Source organism: Ambystoma mexicanum, chromosome 1p, assembly GCF_040938575.1.
Source record: "Ambystoma mexicanum isolate Mex_15411 chromosome 1p, UKY_AmexF1_1, whole genome shotgun sequence".
Classification (NCBI taxonomy): Eukaryota; Metazoa; Chordata; class Amphibia; order Caudata; family Ambystomatidae; genus Ambystoma; species Ambystoma mexicanum.
This window is the reverse complement of record NC_090921.1, coordinates 147164795-147188977: the sequence shown is the minus strand read 5'-3', so window position 1 is coordinate 147188977 and position 24183 is coordinate 147164795. Positions and strand designations below refer to the sequence as shown.

Genomic DNA, 24183 nt, shown 5'->3' with positions numbered 1-24183 from the left:
TCAGTCGTGGTGACAAGAAGGAGGATGGCTGGAGGGTCCTGCACTGCCCAGGGAAGAAGCCAGCAGCGGAGCAAAAAATCGAATAAAAGGTGCCCTCCTTAAAACCCAAACTGGTTCTCTTCCCACTGGCTATCCGATCTACTGCAGCGACGCACAGCAAATTCGACCAGGAAGAGGACCGGTGTCGGGCGTTTGGTGAGCTGGTTGTTCCCACCAAGTTCAAGGGGAGAAGATTCCTTGCAGATCGCCTCTGTCGTCGAAGTTTCAGGAAATTCTGACCTGCAGCAGGGCTTCACCGGGTGTCCAGTAGTTGCAGCAGTCGTCTTCCTTCAGCTCCTCGTTGGTTCTCTCGTTCCAGTGGCGACTCTGCCTTCCAGTCCCAGAGACTGGCTTTTTATGCACCAAATCCCCCATTTACACAGCCTGGCTGTCAATCATACAGCAGAGTGGCTGTCCTGGCAGGACAGCCACCTAGCTAATCAAACAAGAGTGCGACTTGGGTCTCCAAGGAGACCCTGTGCAGGGGGCCTCAAACCCCTCCCTCACATCCTGCCCACTCAGACACTCAGGCACCTAACGAGGGCTTCTGAGCAGAAGCTCGCCAAAGGACGGCGAACAAAGGAACCAAACCTGGTTTTGCGCACAGAGTAAAACACTAGAAAGACCTTTACTAAAAGATATGGCAAAAGAACTTGACCGGAACCAATTTAAAATAAACGTGGATTACCGGGTTTAGTTCGAGGCTACCACTATAGCCTCTAACGGTACTGAGGCTATTTTCATATTCCGCAGTAGAATAAAAATGGTAGATACCACTGCCACCAGCCAAATCTCAGAGAAAGGGGAACAAAATAATGTTCCATGAGAATGAGACAAAAGGGGATAACTATTAACCCCTCCAGTACTCTATTGGAAAATAGGGTGTACTGGGTCTGTAAATTTAAAAAGACTAGTAAAGTCAATGGTAACTTTACATGTTCTGGGAGACAGTAGCCAGTCCCAGAAAATGGAGTTTAAAGTGGGAAGTCTGAAAGGACAACCCTGTGTCACTGCACTAAAGGTGCTGTGTGACACACAGGAAAAAGATGATGCCTATGGAGTGGGTGAGACTCCATAGTCCATGAGCACAAAAATGTACAACACACAGCAAAACACATGTAAGAGTGGAAAAAAAGGCTCACACTCTAGGTAAAAAAAATTAAACCATAGAAATCCAGCAAAGCTGCTGAGGGACTCAAAAGGTAAGGGAAATTAGCCATTCTGGAAATTTCTCCCTAACAAGGAGGTGACACAGTGAAAGCTGATGGTATCAGTGGAGGTAATCACATACCCTCCTTCCTCCTTAGAGTGTGCTTCCTCAGTCACCCATGCCTTAATGGCATAATGTTTCCCACCTCTATGTAAAGTTGGTGTATAATCTCCAAACTCCCACAAGGGAGAATATGCGGGCTACTGAGACAAGGAAGAGGCAGGCCGTAGTGAGGATCAATCTCCAGGCAACTCAGTATCCATTTCCTCCGAGTGATCGGAAACCTAACTTGCCCTCCAAAAGTACTGAAAATACTTCTTCATATTCTGCATACAAGTCATCAAACTTGCCATTTAAAACTACTGACAACACCTTCCAAGACTCCCGCCTACAGCTTATCAAAAACTGATTTCCCTTCTTCTAAGATAAAAGTACTGCTACGAGGAAGCTGAACCGAGTTATGAAGATCAGTGAAGGACCAGAACGTAGCTGTACTCCCGTAGTTGCGAGCGCATATTGGCCAGTGGGAACATTCAAACAGCAAAGCTAGCTAACAGGAAGGAGCTAGCTGGAGAGGTTGAGTCCTCTCGGTGCTGGCCGGGGGACTGTTGGGCGAATTGGAGGTCAATGGAGCCATCCGACTCATGGGAGAAACTGAAGGAGGCAGACTGTAGAGATCCGTACACCACGGGAACGCCAAAGGAAGAAGGACATCCTCCTGGTATGCAGCTGTACCAAAGAGCAGGCTCTGCACTGGTGTATCCCAGGGGAGCGCGGAATAGGCAAGCGAGAGCCGGGCACGGGCAGGAACCACAAAGCAGAGGCTGCGAGCCAGAAAAAAGGAAGCAGGACACCAAGAACCCACTTCAGGTTAATTGTGGGAGAAGATGTTCTTGTACAGCAAACCGGTGAGTCAATCCAAGTAACGAGGGAACACTATGGAATTTTTGCAATGGGACCGAAACCGAACGTAAATGAAGCAAATGAGAAGGAACGAAAAGTGTGATATTTCTTAAAGAAACAGAGCAGAATAAGTTTAAGAAACTATCACGTTTGCAATTGTGTTCACTACGCATATGAGAAATCCCTGGCAGGAGAGTATACCAGGCATTGCAAGTCATAAGTGTTTGTATATGATATAAAAAAGTGTTTGCATGTGAGACAATTCTGGCAGTAGAGTATACCGGGTAAAAACAAATTGGACAAACAATAAAATACACTGCATGAGAAAATCCTGCTAAGGATAAATCAGAAAGTAAACAAAGACTGTGATTGTGATATATCAAGGAATAAGAAGAAACCTGGAACGACAGAATCAGACTGTCAGCCAAGCTACTTTGTATATTAAATATATTTGATCTAAAGGAACTTAAGGAACCAGTATAAAAACTGAGTGAGGAGAAATCCAGTGGAAGGGAACCACGCTCTGAAATTGGGAACTTTATCCTCCTGGAAAGTTTGTGATGGAATTAAGCATGTTCCTTTTTAAACATTTGTACACCTTCCAAGGCCAAACACATTTCCCTTTTCACCTTATAGATGATTTTTAGAATGTGAGCATCCAAATAGTACTTTGGACACAGGACAGTTTGCTTTGGACATCTTGACAAAGGACCAACCCCTTAGTTTTGTTTTAGGCAGGGAAAATACCTCTTAGAGCAAGGACAGAGAGGCATTTTCCACACCCATTTTCATTCGATAAAAGTATATGGTCAAAACCATGAATCACCTGTGTCCATGGTTCATTCCTGACCCTTCACACAGCACAACCGATAGGTAGTGGAGAACGAGGGAGCAAGGTTAGTCCATGACGAGGCAGAGGTATTTTGTTATTTTCCTCCAGGCCACACAAGGGTGTTCTTTCAACTTTTCTCTGCCAATGGATTTAAAGCGTTTCTTTAACATTTATCCTCTCTTCCACATTTAAAGCTCAAACTTCACAATCATGGTTTGGATAACACCTTGTACGGAAACATCCCTGATAGGACACCGGATATAAGACAAATAGGCAAATAATGAAAAAGCACGATGATAGGATGACTGCTTACAAGTTCAGGTTACTGTCGGTCAGTAAATGTAAGGGATAAAAAACCTGATGTGAAACCCAATTCTTCATAATCACTTCCCGCCGCCTCACCAGGTAGAGTCCTGCTCACTGAGCAACAGGTAAGTCCAGGCCACTGGGCCTGTACCTCTGCCAAAAGCCCCCTACCCTTAACCTTAATTTTACCCCAACGCCCTGCCCTTAATTTTAATTAATAGATTCCCACCTCTTTGTCCTTATTTTGATCTTTTACGACTTGTCTACCCTTAAACTTTAATTATTTCCTACCCCTCAGCCCTTTTATTAATGTGTGGTGATGTTCCTACCCTTAATTTTAATCAATGAACCCCTTATCCTGTAACTTTATGGAATGTAACCTTTAATAAATAATTAATTAATCAAATTAAAAAAACACTCCCGCTTCCCATCTCCATTCTGAGACACCCGCCCAAGCCCCAACCCATTATTGGTGTTGCAGTGGGTCATGATTTTAATTAACCCGGCACCCTGCCCTTTATTTCAACCCCTTGCCTTAATTTTAATTATGTAATTCCAACCTCTTTGTTCTTAATTTTAATTCTTTAATTCAGCCACCTCTGCCCTTATTTTAGTTCCGACCCCTGGGCCCTTACTTTTTATTCCAGCCCCTCTTCCCTTTAGTTAGTACCGACCCCCTACCTTTAATTTGAATCAATTAACCCGTTATGCCATAACTTTAATGAATTTAACTCTTAAAAATATGAAGAGAAAAAGAAAGAAGGCCCCACTCCGCTTCCTGTCCCAACCCTGAGACCATCCACCCAACCCCTGATTGGTGATGCTGGGAGTCACATGACACAACTAGTACTCTTACTGAATCCCGTAAGGCAGCCTTGCCCGGGCAGCCGGCAACAGGCAGTGGGTAAGTGAGATTCCTGTTTGCTTGGTGCCCCGCCTTGCAGCCCTCGCTACCCAGGGGACTACTGAAAAGAAGGTCTAAGGGACATCACAATATAATTTGAACCAATTTGGTTCCCACTGCTTTTTATATTTAGCCACACTAGCATTGTGGCTAGTGTGGCTAAAATTACTTAATTCTGCTTTTTAATTTAACCACACTATTATTTTAATGATTTAGTTAACACTGCTTTTGAATTTACCCGCACTAGAAGTTTGCTGATTTGGCGGCCATTTCTTTTGAATTTATCCACACTAGAACTATGCTCATTTGTCGTCCGGTACGTTTGACTTTGGCCACGATAGAATTGTATGTATTTAGTTTTTTAGATTTAGTTTAGATGCATGCCTCTACAAACTATACACCTGGACCAAAGAACACACGGGTCCATGCAGAATGAAGAACTGATGGTAAAACTACTAAACACCGAAAGATCACCCAAAACCAACTAACACCCCCTTCTCTTTTCCACACCCTCCCACCTCTCATGTACTACACACGCCCAGACGGCTAGTGAAACAACCCACCAAAAACACGCCAACCGCGCACCACTCTCTTATCTTACTACAAACCCAATACCTGCAGGCAACAAACAACTCAGAGACTGGACGCCACTCTCCCTGACACAGCAAGGCCAGTGCTCATAATAAGGCACACCTGGAAAGCCCACATGCCCAGATGCCACTACCTCCTGGTTCTGCACGCATCAACAGATGAGCACAGCCTCTATCCTATCCCTCTTTCCCTCACTGGCCAACCCGACCCACTGTTCTTACAACGATACCTGAGTGCTTGGAGACCATGCAAAGGCGCGCTGTGCGCGGTACAAAGCAACATAATATAAATAACCAAAACACATTTGGCTTTTTAGGTCTCAGTTTCCTCGTGACTTCCTAGCCGAGTGCAGAAACTGACTAAGCAGATGCTGTAAACAGCCTGGGGTAGGACAGGGGACAGAAGAAAACACAAGGGCCTGTGGTGTACAATTGATAGATGTTGTATCGATCATAGCAGTGGTGAAAGAGCAAGAGTTTGTAATTTACGTAGAAAAGAAAGGAGAGTCTGAGGGTGGCAGCAAGAAGGTCAATTCTGGTTCCTTCAGATCTTCAGGCCTGTGTTTGATAGCATTCTGGTAATATGTGATTGCACATTAGCATGTGCGGGAGAGTGTCTGGCCAATCAGGTGTCTGGGAAAAAGGACAGAATCCAACAGTACCTAACACTGTTCACTAGGCTACTCAAGTTTTTCCCCTGGGTTTTCGCTCTATTTCTCCCTGCTTCAGCCAGCCGTCGGGCCCCGCTGGTAGAATGGATTCTAAATTCTGCTCTGATGAACAGATGTTTGGGAGGCTACCCTTGTTAGTGAAACGGAACACTTCTGCTAGGTTATCCAGGACAATTCAAGGTAGCTTGGAGATCAGTCAAGGCTAAGTCTCAGGAGTAGTGGGGGTGATCTGAGGTCTTGGGTGAGCACCCACAGTAGGACGACAAGAATTACCGCCAGACAGTAGTTTATCAAAGACACACCATTTATTAGGCCCAGACGAAACACTAAGTGAATAATGAAGAACACAGAAATATCACTACATAAACACACACTTTGTAAAATATATGTACAGACACTTTTTGGCCAATGCGGTAAAGTGCAGTATCCCACCAAAACCTGTCGGTAGGGAAAGCAGACAAACTTTAATACATTGGCCAACTCCAGAGGTGAATATCCCTAACTATGAAGATTGGAGCCTTGCGCTCATTATCAGGCTTGTGCATAAAAGCGCTCTGTGATGCGTAAAGCTTACAATTAACAATATTTAGTGGGAAGGAAAAGTTAGCAAGAGATTCTGGAGTGTGGAAATTCGGTTCCGCGAGTGAGTGGAGGATCTACTGCAGAGAACAAAGCTGTCCCCAAATTTCCTATGGCTTTGGGAAGCAAGAGCCACCCAAGCCAAGGCAAGGACCACAAGAGATCCTTTGTGTGTAAAAACGGGTTGGATGAACTAGGGGCCAGTGGTAAGTGGTATGATTACTCACCGCCTTTAGCTCACTCCGGGCCTAAACTTGGCAGTCTTGGAGAGGGTCGCCTGGAGTACGTAATCCCCTCCTTGGTTAAACTCCAAAGTACACAGGCGCTCCGAGGTCCAGATGCGGGTCCAGTTTGCAACTGGAGCTGGATCTCTCGTCACGAAGGCAGGACAAAGACAGTGCCAATGCAGCTGGTCTCAGGACACTTGAAGACACAAAGCAGGGCTATACCGGTACAACAGCGGGTTCAGGGTGCCAAATCTTCTCTGCGCGGTTCTGGATAGTCCTTGGATCTGCTTTGCTTCTCTAGATGCTTACTTGGCTTCGTGTATAGGTCAATTCGGACCTATGGGTGATCGGCAGGTCTGCACTTAGGTCCCCTCTTCATATCCCAAAGTCCAGTGAGTGCTCACACACAGCTGCCAATGAGATCTTCCCCACTCATGCACCCCAGCAGTGGTCCAATCAGGAATCACTATGGCACTCATGCTCTCGTGCACACCAGACATACTGTCACCAGTAGTGTGGATTATTATTTATTATTATTTGAAAATGTATAAAGCGCAGAACTAAGGCCCAAGGGCATCTAGGCGCTAGACCAGACCAAGATTGGGACCAGACAGTCCCAGCCCAACTCCTCGGTGCCCATGCACGTGACATGCATTAGCCTGTGAAAATCACTGCCTTTCGCGGGTGAATTCACCCGCAAAGAAGGACTCCCCGGATCACAAAGACTAGGAGGAAGGCCAACTGAATAAATGGCCTCGTGGCACAGCCATGACGGGCTCTAGCCACAGTCATGAGCCAAACGCGGTAAGTGCGGTAGGGCTAGGTGAAGAAATGTAAAAACACATAATAAAGCTTCTGCTGCCACAAGTCTACTTTTAGGCACATTCTCCAGTTACCAAAAAATCCTTAAAGGGGTGCCTGGGTCCCTAAAACGCAAAGACCATGGTGCGTGGTACAGTAAATTACTTTACACACAGAAATACGGTTGCCAAAAGTGGCAACATAGTCATAAGACTAAGAGAAACAGCATTTCTCAGTACTGACTGTCTGAAGGAGAAGTCACTTTCCCCAAAACAATGAGTGAAAGCCCAGTGGAGTGCAGCTGAAGGCTGTGTTTCACTAGCGGAAAGTCAGGACAGGAGACTGAAACAAAAAGAAAAGTTGGGGGGTTCACAAATATAGGGGTCAAATAACAGTAAGTGAAATTTTACCTAACACCCGCCCCCAAACCAACTATCCACACATCATTCCCTCAGCCCTGATTGGAGTACCGCTCCTTTCATCCCCCGCCTCCAGCTTGTATTCCATCTTCATAGCAAAAATGGAAATAGAAATGGATCTATGTCCTTTGGCTGTTCCCTGTGGTGGCCAGGTTGGTTTGCAGGTTTTCTTAGGGTAAGTGAGCATGCATGAAATTCACAGGATGAGTTGTTGATGTGTGCCCCTGTTCTATGGAAATTGTTCACAGCTTGTATTAACACAAACACTATTCCTATGTCACGGCGACATGCCAAAATAGTCCCCATATACAAAATGGTGGGAGAGATCAACTGGCTAATTATTGCCTGATCTCGCTTCTCGACAACACTGGCAAGATCTTTGCCAAAGTGATTCTGAACTTCTTCCAGGAGTGGGTTGATGATCATAAAATCCTTCACACCCTCCAGGCGGGCTTTTAAAAAGGCAAGGGCACAGTCAACCAACGCTTCTGCCTATTCGTGCTAGTGGAGAAATACACCATCTTTGAGGAGGGCCAAATTGTACGCCATCTTTGTAGATCTAAAGACCTTTGATGGAGTACCACAGGACCAACTTTGGCAGTTCCTAAAGAGAAGAAAAAGGCCAAGTAGTTTGATATCGATTGTGCAATCCCTCTATATTGAGAAAGAGCTGTGGTCTGTCATGGGCTGGCTGGGGAGGTTACACTCCAATTCAGTGTCACCAAAGGGGTGAGGCAGGGGTGTGTCCTCGCCCCCCCCCCTTTTGTTCTGCGTTTATATTGAGTAGGTCATCACAGCTTTACTGCTGGACTGTTTAGACCTTCCCAAGTTAGGCACCGGGAGATATCCAGCTCTTTTTTTCCTCGGATGACGCAGTGTTGTTTTCTACCACACTGCAGGGCATTAGAGTGGCCCTGGCGTCATTTGTGGAAAAATGTGAGGACTTAAAACTCACCCTAACTATCGGCAAAACTAAGTCCATGGTGTTTCAGCCACAATTTGCAAAACAATAGAGTCTAGAGCAAGTCACATTGTATGATTACTTGGAGATCAGGCTTCACGAGAATGGGCTTGCGATCTCTCAAGTAGATAAAGCGCGTTAGTCTTGAAAAACATAGTGGTTGGATGCAGAGTTTTGTCAGTCGTTATGGTAGCCACAGAAAGAACTGTACAGGAAACAGGCACTCACATCTGCCTCCTATTAAGTAGAAATGTGGGGCTATGTGGATGCACATGGCTTAGAAAAAGTGGAAAATACATTCCTGAAGAGCAGATTTATGCGAATAGTACCAAAATGTCAATTCAAAGTTGCGACTATTTCATTACCGCGCCTTTGTGCGGTAATGAAATGCCATCCCCCACTACACAGACGGCACAGGCCAACATTGACAGTTCCAACCAAGTCCAGCACCTTCCAACACCCACAACTCTATCTGGGTGCGGCGCAGGCCAATGTCCACAATCCCAACCAAGTGTGGCACCTGCTAACATTCACAATTGTATCCGGTCTCGACAGTATGATAGCAGCAATGCCACATACTGCAGCAGTATTTCACGGTGGGGCGTCAAGTATTGGACATGGCATTTAACCGGTACTGTTTTTCACTCAAGCTAGGTTTTGGAGAGCCATGGTCCTAGAAATGCTGGAACGGGCGAACATTATTTGAGAAAGGTTTTTACTAGTTTCCATTAACTTCTAGCGAAGGATTAGGATTTTACCCTTCTCAGTGGTTTGTTTTGTAATGTATACTGCTCCGTGGTTGCCTCATTTGTTGCTGTTGTTCTCAGCTGGGCAGCAGGTGTGGGTCAATGGGAGGTGGTTTTGTTGGCAGTATGAAGATGCAGGGTCGATGATTTGTAGGTTGGAGGTCCAGTTTCGGGAAGCGCTTGGCACCAAAAGCTACCCCGCCCCTTCGGTTGGTGTACCGTGGTTCTTCAGGAGTGTGCCCTTCTCAGTGGTTTGTTTTGTAATGTATACTGCTCCGTGGTTGCCTCATTTGTTGCTGTTGTTCTCAGCTGGGCAGCAGGTGTGGGTCTATGGGAGGTGGTTTTCCTGGCAGTATGAAGATGCAGGGTCGATGATTTGTAGGTCCGAGGTCCAGTTTCGGCAAGCGATTGGCACCAAAAGCTATCCCTCACCTTCGGTTGGTGTACCGTGGTTCTTCAGGAGAGTGCCCTTCTCAGTGGTTTGTTTTGTAATGTATACTGCTCCGTGGTTGCCTCATTTGTTGCTGTTGTTCTCAGCTGGGCAGCAGGTGTGGGTCTATGGGAGGTGGTTTTCCTGGCAGTATGAAGATGCAGGGTCGATGATTTGTAGGTCCGAGGTCCAGTTTCGGCAAGCGATTGGCACCAAAAGCTACCCCGCCCCTTCGGTTGGTGTACCGTGGTTCTTCAGGAGAGTGCCCTTCTCAGTGGTTTGTTTTGTAATGTATACTGCTCCGTGGTTGCCTCATTTGTTGCTGTTGTTCTCAGCTGGGCAGCAGGTGTGGGTCAATGGGAGGTGGTTTTGTTGGCAGTATGAAGATGCAGGGTCGATGATTTGTAGGTTGGAGGTCCAGTTTCGGGAAGCGCTTGGCGCCAAAAGCTATCCCTCACCTTCGGTTGGTGTACCGTGGTTCTTCAGGAGAGTGCCCTTCTCTGTGGTTTGTTTTGTAATGTATACTGCTCCGTGGTTGCCTCATTTGTTGCTGTTGTTCTCAGCTGGGCAGCAGATGTGGGTCTATGGGAGGTGGTTTTCCTGTCAGTATGAAGATGCAGGGTCGATGATTTGTAGGTCCGAGGTCCAGTTTCGGCAAGCGATTGGCACCAAAAGCTACCCCGCCCCTTCGGTTGGTGTACCGTGGTTCTTCAGGAGAGTGCCCTTCTCAGTGGTTTGTTTTGTAATGTATACTGCTCCGTGGTTGCCTCATTTGTTGCTGTTGTTCTCAGCTGGGCAGCAGGTGTGGGTCAATGGGAGGTGGTTTTGTTGGCAGTATGAAGATGCAGGGTCGATGATTTGTAGGTTGGAGGTCCAGTTTCGGGAAGCGCTTGGCGCCAAAAGCTATCCCTCACCTTCGGTTGGTGTACCGTGGTTCTTCAGGAGAGTGCCCTTCTCAGTGGTTTGTTTTGTAATGTATACTGCTCCGTGGTTGCCTCATTTGTTGCTGTTGTTCTCAGCTGGGCAGCAGGTGTGGGTCTATGGGAGGTGGTTTTCCTGGCAGTATGAAGATGCAGGGTCGATGATTTGTAGGTCCGAGGTCCAGTTTCGGCAAGCGATTGGCACCAAAAGCTACCCCGCCCCTTCGGTTGGTGTACCGAGGTTCTTCAGGATTGTGCCCTTCTCTGTGGTTTGTTTTGTTATGTATACTGCTCCGTGGTTGCCTCATTTGTTGCTGTTGTTCTCAGCTGGGCAGCAGGTGTGGGTCAATGGGAGGTGGTTTTGTTGGCAGTATGAAGATGCAGGGTCGATGATTTGTAGGTTGGAGGTCCAGTTTCGGGAAGCGCTTGGCGCCAAAAGCTATCCCTCACCTTCGGTTGGTGTACCGAGGTTCTTCAGGATTGTACCCTTCTCTGTGGTTTGTTTTGTTATGTATACTGCTCCGTGGTTGCCTCATTTGTTGCTGTTGTTCTCAGCTGGGCAGCAGATGTGGGTCTATGGGAGGTGGTTTTCCTGTCAGTATGAAGATGCAGGGTCGATGATTTGTAGGTCCGAGGTCCAGTTTCGGCAAGCGATTGGCACCAAAAGCTACCCCGCCCCTTCGGTTGGTGTACCGAGGTTCTTCAGGATTGTGCCCTTCTCTGTGGTTTGTTTTGTTATGTATACTGCTCCGTGGTTGCCTCATTTGTTGCTGTTGTTCTCAGCTGGGCAGCAGGTGTGGGTCAATGGGAGGTGGTTTTGTTGGCAGTATGAAGATGCAGGGTCGATGATTTGTAGGTTGGAGGTCCAGTTTCGGGAAGCGCTTGGCGCCAAAAGCTATCCCTCACCTTCGGTTGGTGTACCGTGGTTCTTCAGGAGAGTGCCCTTCTCTGTGGTTTGTTTTGTAATGTATACTGCTCCGTGGTTGCCTCATTTGTTGCTGTTGTTCTCAGCTGGGCAGCAGATGTGGGTCTATGGGAGGTGGTTTTCCTGTCAGTATGAAGATGCAGGGTCGATGATTTGTAGGTCCGAGGTCCAGTTTCGGCAAGCGATTGGCACCAAAAGCTACCCCGCCCCTTCGATTGGTGTACCGTGGTTCTTCAGGAGAGTGCCCTTCTCTGTGGTTTGTTTTGTTATGTATACTGCTCCGTGGTTGCCTCATTTGTTGCTGTTGTTCTCAGCTGGGCAGCAGGTGTGGGTCTATGGGAGGTGGTTTTCCTGGCAGTATGAAGATGCAGGGTCGATGATTTGTAGGTCCGAGGTCCAGTTTCGGGAAGCGCTTAGCACCAAAAGCTACCCCGCCCCTTCGGTTGGTGTACCGTGGTTCTTCAGGAGTGTGCCCTTCTCTGTGGTTTGTTTTGTTATGTATACTGCTCCGTGGTTGCCTCATTTGTTGCTGTTGTTCTCAGCTGGACAGCAGGTGTGGGTCAATGGGAGGTGGTTTTGTTGGCAGTATGAAGATGCAGGGTTGATGATTTGTAGGTTGGAGGTCTAGTTTCGGGAAGTGCGTGGTGCCAAAAGCTACCCCGCCCCTTCGGTTGGTGTACCGTGGTTCTTCAGGAGAGTGCCCTTCTCTGTGGTTTGTTTTGTTATGTATACTGCTCCGTGGTTGCCTCATTCGTTGCTGTTGTTCTCAGCTGGGCAGCAGGTGTGGGTCTATGGGAGGTGGTTTTCCTGGCAGTATGAAGATGCAGGGTCGATGATTTGTAGGTCCGAGGTCCAGTTTCGGGAAGCGCTTAGCACCAAAAGCTACCCCGCCCCTTCGGTTGGTGTACCGTGGTTCTTCAGGAGTGTGCCCTTCTCTGTGGTTTGTTTTGTTATGTATACTGCTCCGTGGTTGCCTCATTTGTTGCTGTTGTTCTCAGCTGGGCAGCAGATGTGGGTCTATGGGAGGTGGTTTTCCTGTCAGTATGAAGATGCAGGGTCGATGATTTGTAGGTCCGAGGTCCAGTTTCGGCAAGCGATTGGCACCAAAAGCTACCCCGCCCCTTCGGTTGGTGTACCGTGGTTCTTCAGGAGAGTGCCCTTCTCTGTGGTTTGTTTTGTTATGTATACTGCTCCGTGGTTGCCTCATTTGTTGCTGTTGTTCTCAGCTGGGCAGCAGGTGTGGGTCAATGGGAGGTGGTTTTGTTGGCAGTATGAAGATGCAGGGTCGATGATTTGTAGGTTGGAGGTCCAGTTTCGGGAAGCGCTTGGCGCCAAAAGCTATCCCTCACCTTCGGTTGGTGTACCGAGGTTCTTCAGGATTGTGCCCTTCTCTGTGGTTTGTTTTGTAATGTACACTGCTCCGTGGTTGCCTCATTTGTTGCTGTTGTTCTCAGCTGGGCAGCAGATGTGGGTCTATGGGAGGTGGTTTTCCTGTCAGTATGAAGATGCAGGGTCGATGATTTGTAGGTCCGAGGTCCAGTTTCGGCAAGCGATTGGCACCAAAAGCTACCCCGCCCCTTCGGTTGGTGTACCGTGGTTCTTCAGGAGAGTGCCCTTCTCTGTGGTTTGTTTTGTTATGTATACTGCTCCGTGGTTGCCTCATTTGTTGCTGTTGTTCTCAGCTGGGCAGCAGGTGTGGGTCTATGGGAGGTGGTTTTCCTGGCAGTATGAAGATGCAGGGTCGATGATTTGTAGGTCCGAGGTCCAGTTTCGGGAAGCGCTTAGCACCAAAAGCTACCCCGCCCCTTCGGTTGGTGTACCGTGGCTCTTCAGGAGTGTGCCCTTCTCTGTGGTTTGTTTTGTTATGTATACTGCTCCGTGGTTGCCTCATTTGTTGCTGTTGTTCTCAGCTGGACAGCAGGTGTGGGTCAATGGGAGGTGGTTTTGTTGGCAGTATGAAGATGCAGGGTTGATGATTTGTAGGTTGGAGGTCTAGTTTCGGGAAGTGCGTGGTGCCAAAAGCTACCCCGCCCCTTCGGTTGGTGTACCGTGGTTCTTCAGGAGAGTGCCCTTCTCTGTGGTTTGTTTTGTTATGTATACTGCTCCGTGGTTGCCTCATTCGTTGCTGTTGTTCTCAGCTGGGCAGCAGGTGTGGGTCTATGGGAGGTGGTTTTCCTGGCAGTATGAAGATGCAGGGTCGATGATTTGTAGGTCCGAGGTCCAGTTTCGGGAAGCGCTTAGCACCAAAAGCTACCCCGCCCCTTCGGTTGGTGTACCGTGGTTCTTCAGGAGTGTGCCCTTCTCTGTGGTTTGTTTTGTTATGTATACTGCTCCGTGGTTGCCTCATTTGTTGCTGTTGTTCTCAGCTGGGCAGCAGGTGTGGGTCAATGGGAGGTGGTTTTGTTGGCAGTATGAAGATGCAGGGTTGATGATTTGTAGGTTGGAGGTCTAGTTTCGGGAAGTGCTTGGTGCCAAAAGCTATCCCTCACCTTCGGTTGGTGTACCGAGGTTCTTCAGGATTGTGCCCTTCTCTGTGGTTTGTTTTGTAATGTATACTGCTCCGTGGTTGCCTCATTCGTTGCTGTTGTTCTCAGCTGGGCAGCAGGTGTGGGTCTATGGGAGGTGGTTTTCCTGGCAGTATGAAGATGCAGGGTCGATGATTTGTAGGTCCGAGGTCCAGTTTCGGGAAGCGCTTAGCACCAAAAGCTACCCCGCCCCTTCGGTTGGTGTACCGTGCTTCTTCAGGAGTGTGCCCTTCTCTGTGGTTTGTTTTGTTATGTATACTGCTCCGTGGTTGCCTCATTTGTTGCTGTTGTTCTCAGCTGGGCAGCAGGTGTGGGTCAATGGGAGGTGGTTTTGTTGGCAGTATGAAGATGCAGGGTTGATGATTTGTAGGTTGGAGGTCTAGTTTCGGGAAGTGCTTGGTGCCAAAAGCTATCCCTCACCTTCGGTTGGTGTACCGAGGTTCTTCAGGATTGTGCCCTTCTCTGTGGTTTGTTTTGTTATGTATACTGCTCCGTGGTTGCCTCATTTGTTGCTGTTGTTCTCAGCTGGGCAGCAGGTGTGGGTCTATGGGAGGTGGTTTTCCTGGCAGTATGAAGATGCAGGCTCGATGATTTGTAGGTCGGAGGTCCAGTTTCGGAAGTGCTTGACACCAAAAGCTATCCCTCATCTTTGGTTGGTGTACCGAGGTTCTTCAGGATTGTGCCCTTCTCTGTGGTTTGTTTTGTTATGTATACTGCTCCGTGATGCCTCATTTGTTGCTGTTGTTCTCAGCTGGGCAGCAGGTGTGGGTCTATGGGAGGTGGTTTTCCTGGCAGTATGAAGATGCAGGCTCGATGATTTGTAGGTCGGAGGTCCAGTTTCGGAAGTGCTTGACACCAAAAGCTATCCCTCATCTTTGGTTGGTGTACCGAGGTTCTTCAGGATTGTACCCTTCTCTGTGGTTTGTTTTGTTATGTATACTGCTCCGTGGTTGCCTCATTTGTTGCTGTTCTCAGCTGGGCAGCAGGTATGGGCCTATTGAGAGGTGGTTCCTGGCAGTACGGAGATGCGGGGTTGATGGTCTCCTTAGGAAGGGCCACCAGAGGGGCTGTTAGGGTGGATGGGATGGTACCTCAGCATTAGGAGAGTGCAGAGTGGGAGCCGGGCACCAGTAACTTGTGAGGGGCCGCTGGATGGGCCAGGATTCTGGGGTACTCCCCACATAATTTTCTCAAAGAGGATTGATACTGTATGACCTACCATCTTTGTGTGTGTGTGACAGGTGCTGGTTGAGGGGGTATTTGCAGTTTCCGCAGGGGGTTATCCTCATTTAAGTTTGCCGATTTGGGTACAGGGACAAAATGGCAATGATTTCCTTTTCAGGGCGGATTGTACTGGAGGTTTGCTGTGGATATTTCTGGGAGGAAATGGGGGTGCAAATTGTGCAATTTTACGGAATGTGTATCGGGCAACGCCGGACAAATAGAATAGCGGCCTGTTTCAAGCAACAAGGTCATGGTCTGGAACGAGAGTCCCAAGGCTAAGCCTTGACAGTGGGTAGTCTGAGCCATTGTCGTGGGTAGTTGGGTTTGTGGGATTCATGCAGCATATTGAAAATAGTTGGGACACTGGCTGGAATAAGGTTCCCAAATCTAGGCATTGGCGGCATATTGGATTTGCACATCTGGTGCGGTGAGTCAGGTTATGAGACTCATTTATCCAGTGCGGTTAACAATAGCGACGGGAAGCGCACAAACAGAGGATACAATCAGTGGGTAAGGGGTGGGAGTAGAGGCCTGGCTGGAGCAGGCTCTCTCCTTCTACATATAGTAGGCAGTCGCTAGCGGGTGAGACCATCCATTCACAGGGAAGGAGTGCGTGCACAGGGGTGGGGTTGGCCTTTCGCATGTGGTCATCAGTTGTCTTTCATTCTCAATAGGGAGCGATCACAAGAGGTTGCAATGCTGAGTGCCGGGTGTATGTGGTCATGGCCTTAGGTGGGGGCCTCTACATTAGATAGGTGCCCCCTGGCAGCAATCCCCATTCTGGAGCTACATTGGTGTGGGGGTCCCAACGCGAGCAGGCTCTGGAGGGCTTCGGGCAGCCGGGTTCTGCAGGGCAATGGACGCGGACTGGTGGTCTGTGGTCTTCCCAGGTACGGTTTCACAGGGGGTTGTGAGAGATGCTTGCCCCTGGCAGCAGTCTTGGCGTCCAGGGCCGTTTGTGGGCAAGGTCCCACAGAGAGGCATCAGGGCAGTTAGGATCTGTGGGGGCTGGGAGATCGTGGTCCGGGGGTGCTGGACTGAGGCCGAGGGTCAGCGGGCTATCCTAGGTATCTTTCGCAGGAAGTGTGGCTGGGGTGCTCACCTTTTCGGCCGGGCATTAGCCCGTGCTGAGTGACAAGTGTTTCAGTTGTGCGTGTGGTGGAGGATTGCCCTGTGGCGGCAGTCCTGGTGTCTGGAGCCATTTGTGTGCAAGGTCCCGCTGTGAGCAGCGATGGGGGCCTTTGACGCAGTTAGGGTCTGCGGGGGCCGGGAGATCAAGATCTGGGAGTGCTGGACGCAGGCTGAGGATCTGTGGGATCCCTGGGTATCATTGCTCATGGGGTGTGCCACGTGACGGGCCACACCTTTCGGATGGGCATGGGCCCAGGCTAAGTAACAGGCGCTCCATTGTCATGTCTTGGGAAATGTTGTTGTGATAGAGGTTTCTCCCTTGGCGGAAGTCCTGGCGTCCAAAGCCAACTGTTTGTGTGGGTCCCACATCGAGCAGGGCTGGGGGGCTTTAGACAGGGAGGTTCTGTGGGGGACGGGACCCGGGGGTGCTGGACACAGGCAGAGGGTCTGTGGGCTCCGTGGGTATCGTTCTGAGAGGGTGTTGCGGGTGAAGTGAGCTCCCTTCACTTGGGATGTGCCCATAATAATGGACAAGTGTGCCCGTCGTTGGTTCGTGAGGGGGGGCTCACGTGATGGAAGATTGCCTCCCGTCTCCCAGGTGGCAGCTCTGTTGTCTGTCGCCATATGTCAGGATAGCCGGTCCAACCTCCAGTAGGGCTGGGGGGACTTCAGGCCGATGGTGGTGGAGGGGGGGCAGACATTAAGGATCAGGTGGCCACGGGTTGCAGGCTGGGATCAGTAGACGCCTGGGTATCGGTTGAGGGTTGGGGTCCACTCCCCAGTGCTAAGAATAGAGGGGACTAATGTAGGAGGAGGTTGAATGGAATTATGAACAGATTGGGCTCTCTCGCGGGCCGGAAGAACGGTCTCGCTAGGCCTGTGTTGGGCGTGTCAGGACAGTCAGGGGGTTATGGCACCCGCGAGGGCGCCCATCTCCAGTGTTGGCTAGGTTTTGGTGTGGGCTGGTCTAGCATCCAATATGTTTAATTTGTCTTGTTTCATATACCTAGAAGGGACAGTGGATTGGCCGGTAGGCCAGCGGTACTGTGGCGGTAGGTTGAGGATCATTTTATTGAGCTGAGCTATGAGCTTAACCATTTGTGTCACTGATAGCACGGGAAGGGAAATGTAGGGCTTAATGCAGGTTATGGTCCTAGGTTAGGAGCGGTGAGGTGTCAGGCCAGGGGCTCATAGAACGGTCCTCACTGGCCCGTGCAAGGGGAGAGGTCTGCTCGGTTTAGGGGGTCAGAGATTTCCTTCAGGCCCATCCCAGAGCATGGGAGGGGGATGGCCACTGCCACCTCGCCACGCTTAAGTACGTAATGATGACATCAATGATGATAGATTGATGACATAACAATGACATAATTGATGACGTAATAGTTGATGGTGTCATGGTCCGTCGCATTTTGATGATGTAAGATGTGTAATAATAAATGCAGCCTAATGTCTTCCAAGGAATATTTGTGCCTGGTGTCCCTCGATGGCACTGCTGACTTCGCCGCTCACATTTCTCGTCCTTCTCCAATTTCATAGTAACTTGTTTTAACCCATTTTCCGTTCACAATCCTCTAATGCCGCTTTCTATCTCTCTCCACCTTGCAGCTCTCTGTGCCACCGGGGCCCATGCAGCGAGAGAGTATTTCTACATACAGACTCACAAATCATGGACCGAGGCCCGCAAATTCTGCCGCGCGAACTACAAAGAACTTGCATTCATGAGCAACAACGCAGAGTTCAATGCAGTGAGTGAAGCACTACAGTCTGATACTAAGGGAGTGAAGCTCTTATTTATTTTATATATGTATTGGGTTGGTTTTGGATTATAAATATTATAAGGGGATTGGGTGGAGGGTTGCAGGGGTTTTTGGATTGGGTGAGGGGTTGCGGGGGGGTTCCCCCTGCATATATGTCCTAATTGACCTTCTAAATTAGGTCAATTCTCCCGAGGTCAATTGTGAAAAGGTCAATTAGTATACAACCGTCGGAACATAAATCAGGGACAAGCAAGCGTGGAGACATTCATGTCAGCATGTCAGAGGTAGGGCACAGCGTCTGCCCTGCATTAGTGATGGTCACTAGGGCTGCTGTAGGAACATAAATCAGGGACATGCAAGAGTGGAGAGTTTGATGTCATTATGGCATATTCTTTCTTTGACAGAATATGGTGCTGTAAAGAAAAGTGTTGTTCCACCAAAGAACATCACTTTTCTTATTTTACACGCACCTCAGAATCTGGCCTGAAGTGCTAACAAGACGTGCTCTTTGCGGTTGGCAAAATATCACTCCCAAAGAGACTTGTAGGGTGTTTTCCCAACTGTTGTCAAGGTTGGCTAAGTGTGCCTACCATTATCCACCAACAATGGATCAATATTCACACCAAGGGAATGCCTTGCACAAGTCCACTTCCAAATATAGTCACTTTTCTCCGCTCTCTCTAGATTTAGCTTTAATCCATTTATCGAATTATCATTTTTATTCCGTGGACAAGCAAGGCTTAGTTGATTACATTTTTGATTAAACAAACCCATGGACAATTAAGTCAGGATAACGTGTATTCTTACATACATGTGACTAGTGAATTGTCAACGCCTTAATCCACGTTGTCAAAACCGTGCTTGGATGTCTACGATTCTGTGTCAGTCAAGCTGTTTTTGTGTCTCCCTGGTGGCCAGGTGAAAAACAAGATATCGCAATGGCCGACGACCGCTTGGATAGGTCTATACCGGTGTAATGTAACACAGTGGCTTTGGAGCAATGGCATCGACGACGATTTCCGCCGTTGGTATCAAATGCCAGACGACAACATAGATAGATCATGCGCCAAGATGGAAGCAGGGGACGGATCGACATGGAATGAAGACCGCTGCCACGAACAACGCAACTTTATCTGCTACCAAGGTAGGATGCACCATCCTCACAGAAAGAACAAGCAGCGGCAAAGCCAATCGGTCTGCTTTTTTTTAAATACTGAAAAGCGTCTCTGTTGAGACGGATGGTGTATTTTGTGATTTGTTTAGTCAGATTATTTTTTTTTAAGTAGAGCAGGTGCAACGAGTGATCTGTGTCTGTTGCTTGGAGTGTGTGCCATGGGCACGATGAAGAGATATACTCAACCATCAATGCGTGTTATTTATTTTGTATAGAGAAGTTGTTGTGCCCTTGCTGTGAGAGTACTAATTGTCTGATACTTGTTTAAAGGCAGGAGTGTTCATGTTAAGTGCGCGATGCACCCATACCTGCATACATTGGAAAATGAAAAAATGTGGTTGTTCCCAAAGAGACTTTGGGAACTCCCGTCCCCTGCACACTATCGAGTATCTGTAAATACAGATCAATAACTAAAGAAGATTTTAGATACTTATTTTGCATATTATTTTGCATATTATTTCAAGCGAGATTTAGCATTCAGTTATTCATAGCAAACAGTTTTCATGGTACAAACACCATTTTCATTGAGCATGTAAAGAATATTATGAAGAAACAAAGATTCTGATGAATATCGTTTTCTTTATTGTACATAGTACATGATGGTGCCCAACGCGTTTCGAGTAAAACAACTCTTCTTCAGGGGCAATGGCACAGTTTTTCAAATTTTCTATAGAAATGAATAAAGAGGACATAGATCATATTTTTAGCCCGTTACATAAATTCATAGCACTTCTGTCTGTTATTACACTCACAACAGATGGTGATTGGTTAAAACAAATCATAACGACTTTAGAAAATGTTGTTGGGATACAAATGTCGATTTTCAAGGGAATACTTGAACAACACATTGTAATAGTACTAGCTTACACCGTCTTATTATGTATGTCACTCCGATTATAACCATATTGTCAAATAAAGCCTTAGCTACAGTCTCCAGGAAGGTTTAGGGATAATGCACGTATGTGGAACCATTAGATTTTAAACAACTAGTGATGCTAATTCTCCAAGGTAGAGTGGTTTATAAGAAAAAATACTTTCTAGTCGGGGGGTTCAAATTGTCCTATATTCTAAAGAATAATAACAACTAAATTGGTTAGAACACCAGATCAGGGTAGAGGAAAGGAAAGGAAAGAAAGAACTTAGATGTCGTAAAGTAATCGAAATTGCATTGGATGCAAAGTATTTCTGGCGGCTGTCTTCCGATTGGGAAAGCTGCAGAGAATGCTCAATGGCTTCAGATAGCTGTGAACTAAGAAGCAAGTGGTAGAGGTGAGTGTCTAAAAAGGCCTGAGGACCATGGGTCGAAAGTTCGGTAGTAAGAGGTAGAGGCGTACTTACGTCTATCTGTAAAAAGGAGCTTCACGGTAGGGCACATCTGCCAAGCTGGAGCTGCGACTGTACCGTTGCAAGTCTCTTTTATACTGGCAGCCTAGGATATTGTTCGAGTCATGCGCAGCAATCCGATGGAATGCGCATGTGTAAGTTCGCATCGTCATGCTTGTTGACGTTGCTGCGTGATGTGCGTCAGGCGAATTACGTCACAGTCACGTCTTGCGTGAAAAAATGAAATGTAAACAAATAAGTGTCCACCGCGGGCGTGCGCAAGCTCAATGGAGAGTTTACAAGTGAAATCGAATACAAAATAGAATTAAAGAACCTGAAGGCAAACTAACACATAATGCTCGCCGCTAAGGGGAGCTCTCAATAGAGGGGTATTCCTGATAAGAGTATTCATGAGAGAAAGACCGGGTGTGCTCGGAATAGAGAAAATGTCAAGGAAGTCCAAGACAGCGAAACTATGTTGTCATGTCGTGGAGACTAGCAAAGGGTGTCCGATTAGTAGTCAAGGATTGCGTAATGTCAAGGGGTATACATCTGTATCAATACGTACATATGACGATTTACATATTAATGTAAAACAGGCAACGTTGAAAAAGCACAACACCAGGCATTAGTATCAAAAGAAGTTGAGTGGGTGGTCACATATCTCCTGTTCCCAATTGGATGCACATTCTTAAAATTCGAACAAGAGGTAGAGGCTGAAACATTGCAAAATGAAAAACCCAGACATCATGCCCCGCCCAAAAGTTTTCAAGGCCACACCCACACGTTGGAATATATTTAAGTTTAGGTTATGTCAAAGGTACTTATATAGCGCACCGTCACCAATGGAATTGGACCCCAGGCGCTCTGGCGGATCTGTAAATGAGAAGGTGGAAAGGGTTAGTAAGGTGAAGAGGGAGTAGGATAGTGAGAGGAGTGGTGTTCTGTTGGCAGCTTCAACTCGGTGGACACCAGGGGCTGAGCTTTGGTGCAAGTATTGGATTGGCATCAGTTCGCGTGTGCTGTTGTTGCAGCTTATGGTTTGCAGTGTGGTGAAGTGTGTGCAGCTTGCTGTGCGAGAGATGGTTGTGTGAGTTTTTCAGTGATATAAGTATTCGGAGAGTTTGAGCTTATGTTCTTAGTGGGTTATATGAGATTTAACATGCTGGCCTACATAGTTCCGTCTAAGTGTGGCACATGCCAACACTCACAAACCGATTTTCAAGGGAATACTTGAACAACACATTGTAATAGTACTAGCTTACACCGTCTTATTATGTATGTCACTCCGATTATAACCATATTGTCAAATAAAGCCTTAGCTACAGTCTCCAGGAAAGTTTAGGGATAATGCACGTATGTGGAACCATTAGATTTTAAACAACTAGTGATGCTAATTCTCCAAGGTAGAGTGGTTTATAAGAAAAAATACTTTCTAGTCGGGGGGTTCAAATTGTCCTATATTCTAAAGAATAATAACAACTAAATTGGTTAGAACACCAGATCAGGGTAGAGGAAAGGAAAGGAAAGAAAGAACTTAGATGTCGTAAAGTAATCGAAATTGCATTGGATGCAAAGTATTTCTGGCGGCTGTCTTCCGATTGGGAAAGCTGCAGAGAATGCTCAATGGCCTCAGATAGCTGTGAACTAAGAAGCAAGTGGTAGAGGTGAGTGTCTAAAAAGGCCTGAGGACCATGGGTCGAAAGTTCGGTAGTAAGAGGTAGAGGCGTACTTACGTCTATCTGTAAAAAGGAGCTTCACGGTAGGGCACATCTGCCAAGCTGGAGCTGCGACTGTACCGTTGCAAGTCTCTTTTATACTGGCAGCCTAGGATATTGTTCGAGTCATGCGCAGCAATCCGATGGAATGCGCATGTGTAAGTTCGCATCGTCATGCTTGTTGACGTTGCTGCGTGATGTGCGTCAGGCGAATTACGTCACAGTCACGTCTTGCGTGAAAAAATGAAATGTAAACAAATAAGTGTCCACCGCCGGCGTGCGCAAGCTCAATGGAGAGTTTACAAGTGAAATCGAATACAAAATAGAATTAAAGAACCTGAAGGCAAACTAACACATAATGCTCGCCGCTAAGGGGAGCTCTCAATAGAGGGGTATTCCTGATAAGAGTATTCATGAGAGAAAGACCGGGTGTGCTCGGAATAGAGAAAATGTCAAGGAAGTCCAAGACAGCGAAACTATGTTGTCATGTCGTGGAGACTAGCAAAGGGTGTCCGATTAGTAGTCAAGGATTGCGTAATGTCAAGGGGTATACATCTGTATCAATACGTACATATGACGATTTACATATTAATGTAAAACAGGCAACGTTGAAAAAGCACAACACCAGGCATTAGTATCAAAAGAAGTTGAGTGGGTGGTCACATATCTCCTGTTCCCAATTGGATGCACATTCTTAAAATTCGAACAAGAGGTAGAGGCTGAAACATTGCAAAATGAAAAACCCAGACATCATGCCCCGCCCAAAAGTTTTCAAGGCCACACCCACACGTTGGAATATATTTAAGTTTAGGTTATGTCAAAGGTACTTATATAGCGCACCGTCACCAATGGAATTGGACCCCAGGCGCTCTGGCGGATCTGTAAATGAGAAGGTGGAAAGGGTTAGTAAGGTGAAGAGGGAGTAGGATAGTGAGAGGAGTGGTGTTCTGTTGGCAGCTTCAACTCGGTGGACACCGGGGGCTGAGTTTTGGTGCAAGTATTGGATTGGCATCAGTTCGCGTGTGCTGTTGTTGCAGCTTATGGTTTGCAGTGTGGTGAAGTGTGTGCAGCTTGCTGTGCGAGAGATGGTTGTGTGAGTTTTTCAGTGATATAAGTATTCGGAGAGTTTGAGCTTATGTTCTTAGTGGGTTATATGAGATTTAACATGCTGGCCTACATAGTTCCGTCTAAGTGTGGCACATGTCAACACTCACAAACCCATCCAGATACGGCGCATGCTAATGTTCAAAAGGTACTCCAGCCGTGACACTTGTTAACATTGATTAGTATGTTAATGCAATGCAAGACAACATTTTCAATACTGTCATGGAGAGATTTGGGTTGGTGGTCACAAACCATTCTAAGTATGCATGGGCTAAGTCTATGGCAGTCTATGTTATGGAAATGTAAGGTACAGTGGCGGGGGCTTTCTGATGTAGAGTTATTGCTCTACACCCCAACCATGTCACACTTACAGTTTTTGTTGGTGTCTAGTAACTGCTGGCTTCTCAGGCTTCCCCTCCAGACACTCTCTGGAGCCGCCTCCGTTGGAGCCGCCCTTTGCCCTGGGGCCCTTAGCCAAAGGGGCTACCGGGCAGAGGGCTGCCATGGGAAGGTCACTTAATAGGAATGAACTGGCCAATTACGGTTCAGGGGCGGGCTGAGAGGTGGGAAGGGGGGCAGGGAAGATGGAAGAGCAGGGGAGAAAGGGGGTGCAAAGGCCATGCTGAGGGGGCATCACATGGCGAGATGGGCTCAGAAAGAGGCTCAGTAGCCTTTCAAAGTGAAATTATCTCACCTGCAGCGCCAGGGAGGCAGATGGCATTCAGGGAAGAGCACCTTAGGCACCAGGCCAGGCGAACACGCTA

General features: G+C 47.5%; 1 protein-coding gene across 1 annotated transcript in view; it reads left to right on the top strand.

Annotated features, from left to right (window-relative positions):
• LOC138567288 (C-type mannose receptor 2-like) overlaps positions 1-24183 on the top strand; it is a 74071-nt gene that overhangs the window by 21304 nt on the left and 28584 nt on the right. The window contains exons 2-3 of the mRNA XM_069645344.1: positions 17949-18088; positions 19019-19244. Coding sequence (XP_069501445.1) covers positions 17949-18088; positions 19019-19244 — 366 coding nt within the window. The remainder of the gene's footprint in view (positions 1-17948; positions 18089-19018; positions 19245-24183) is intronic.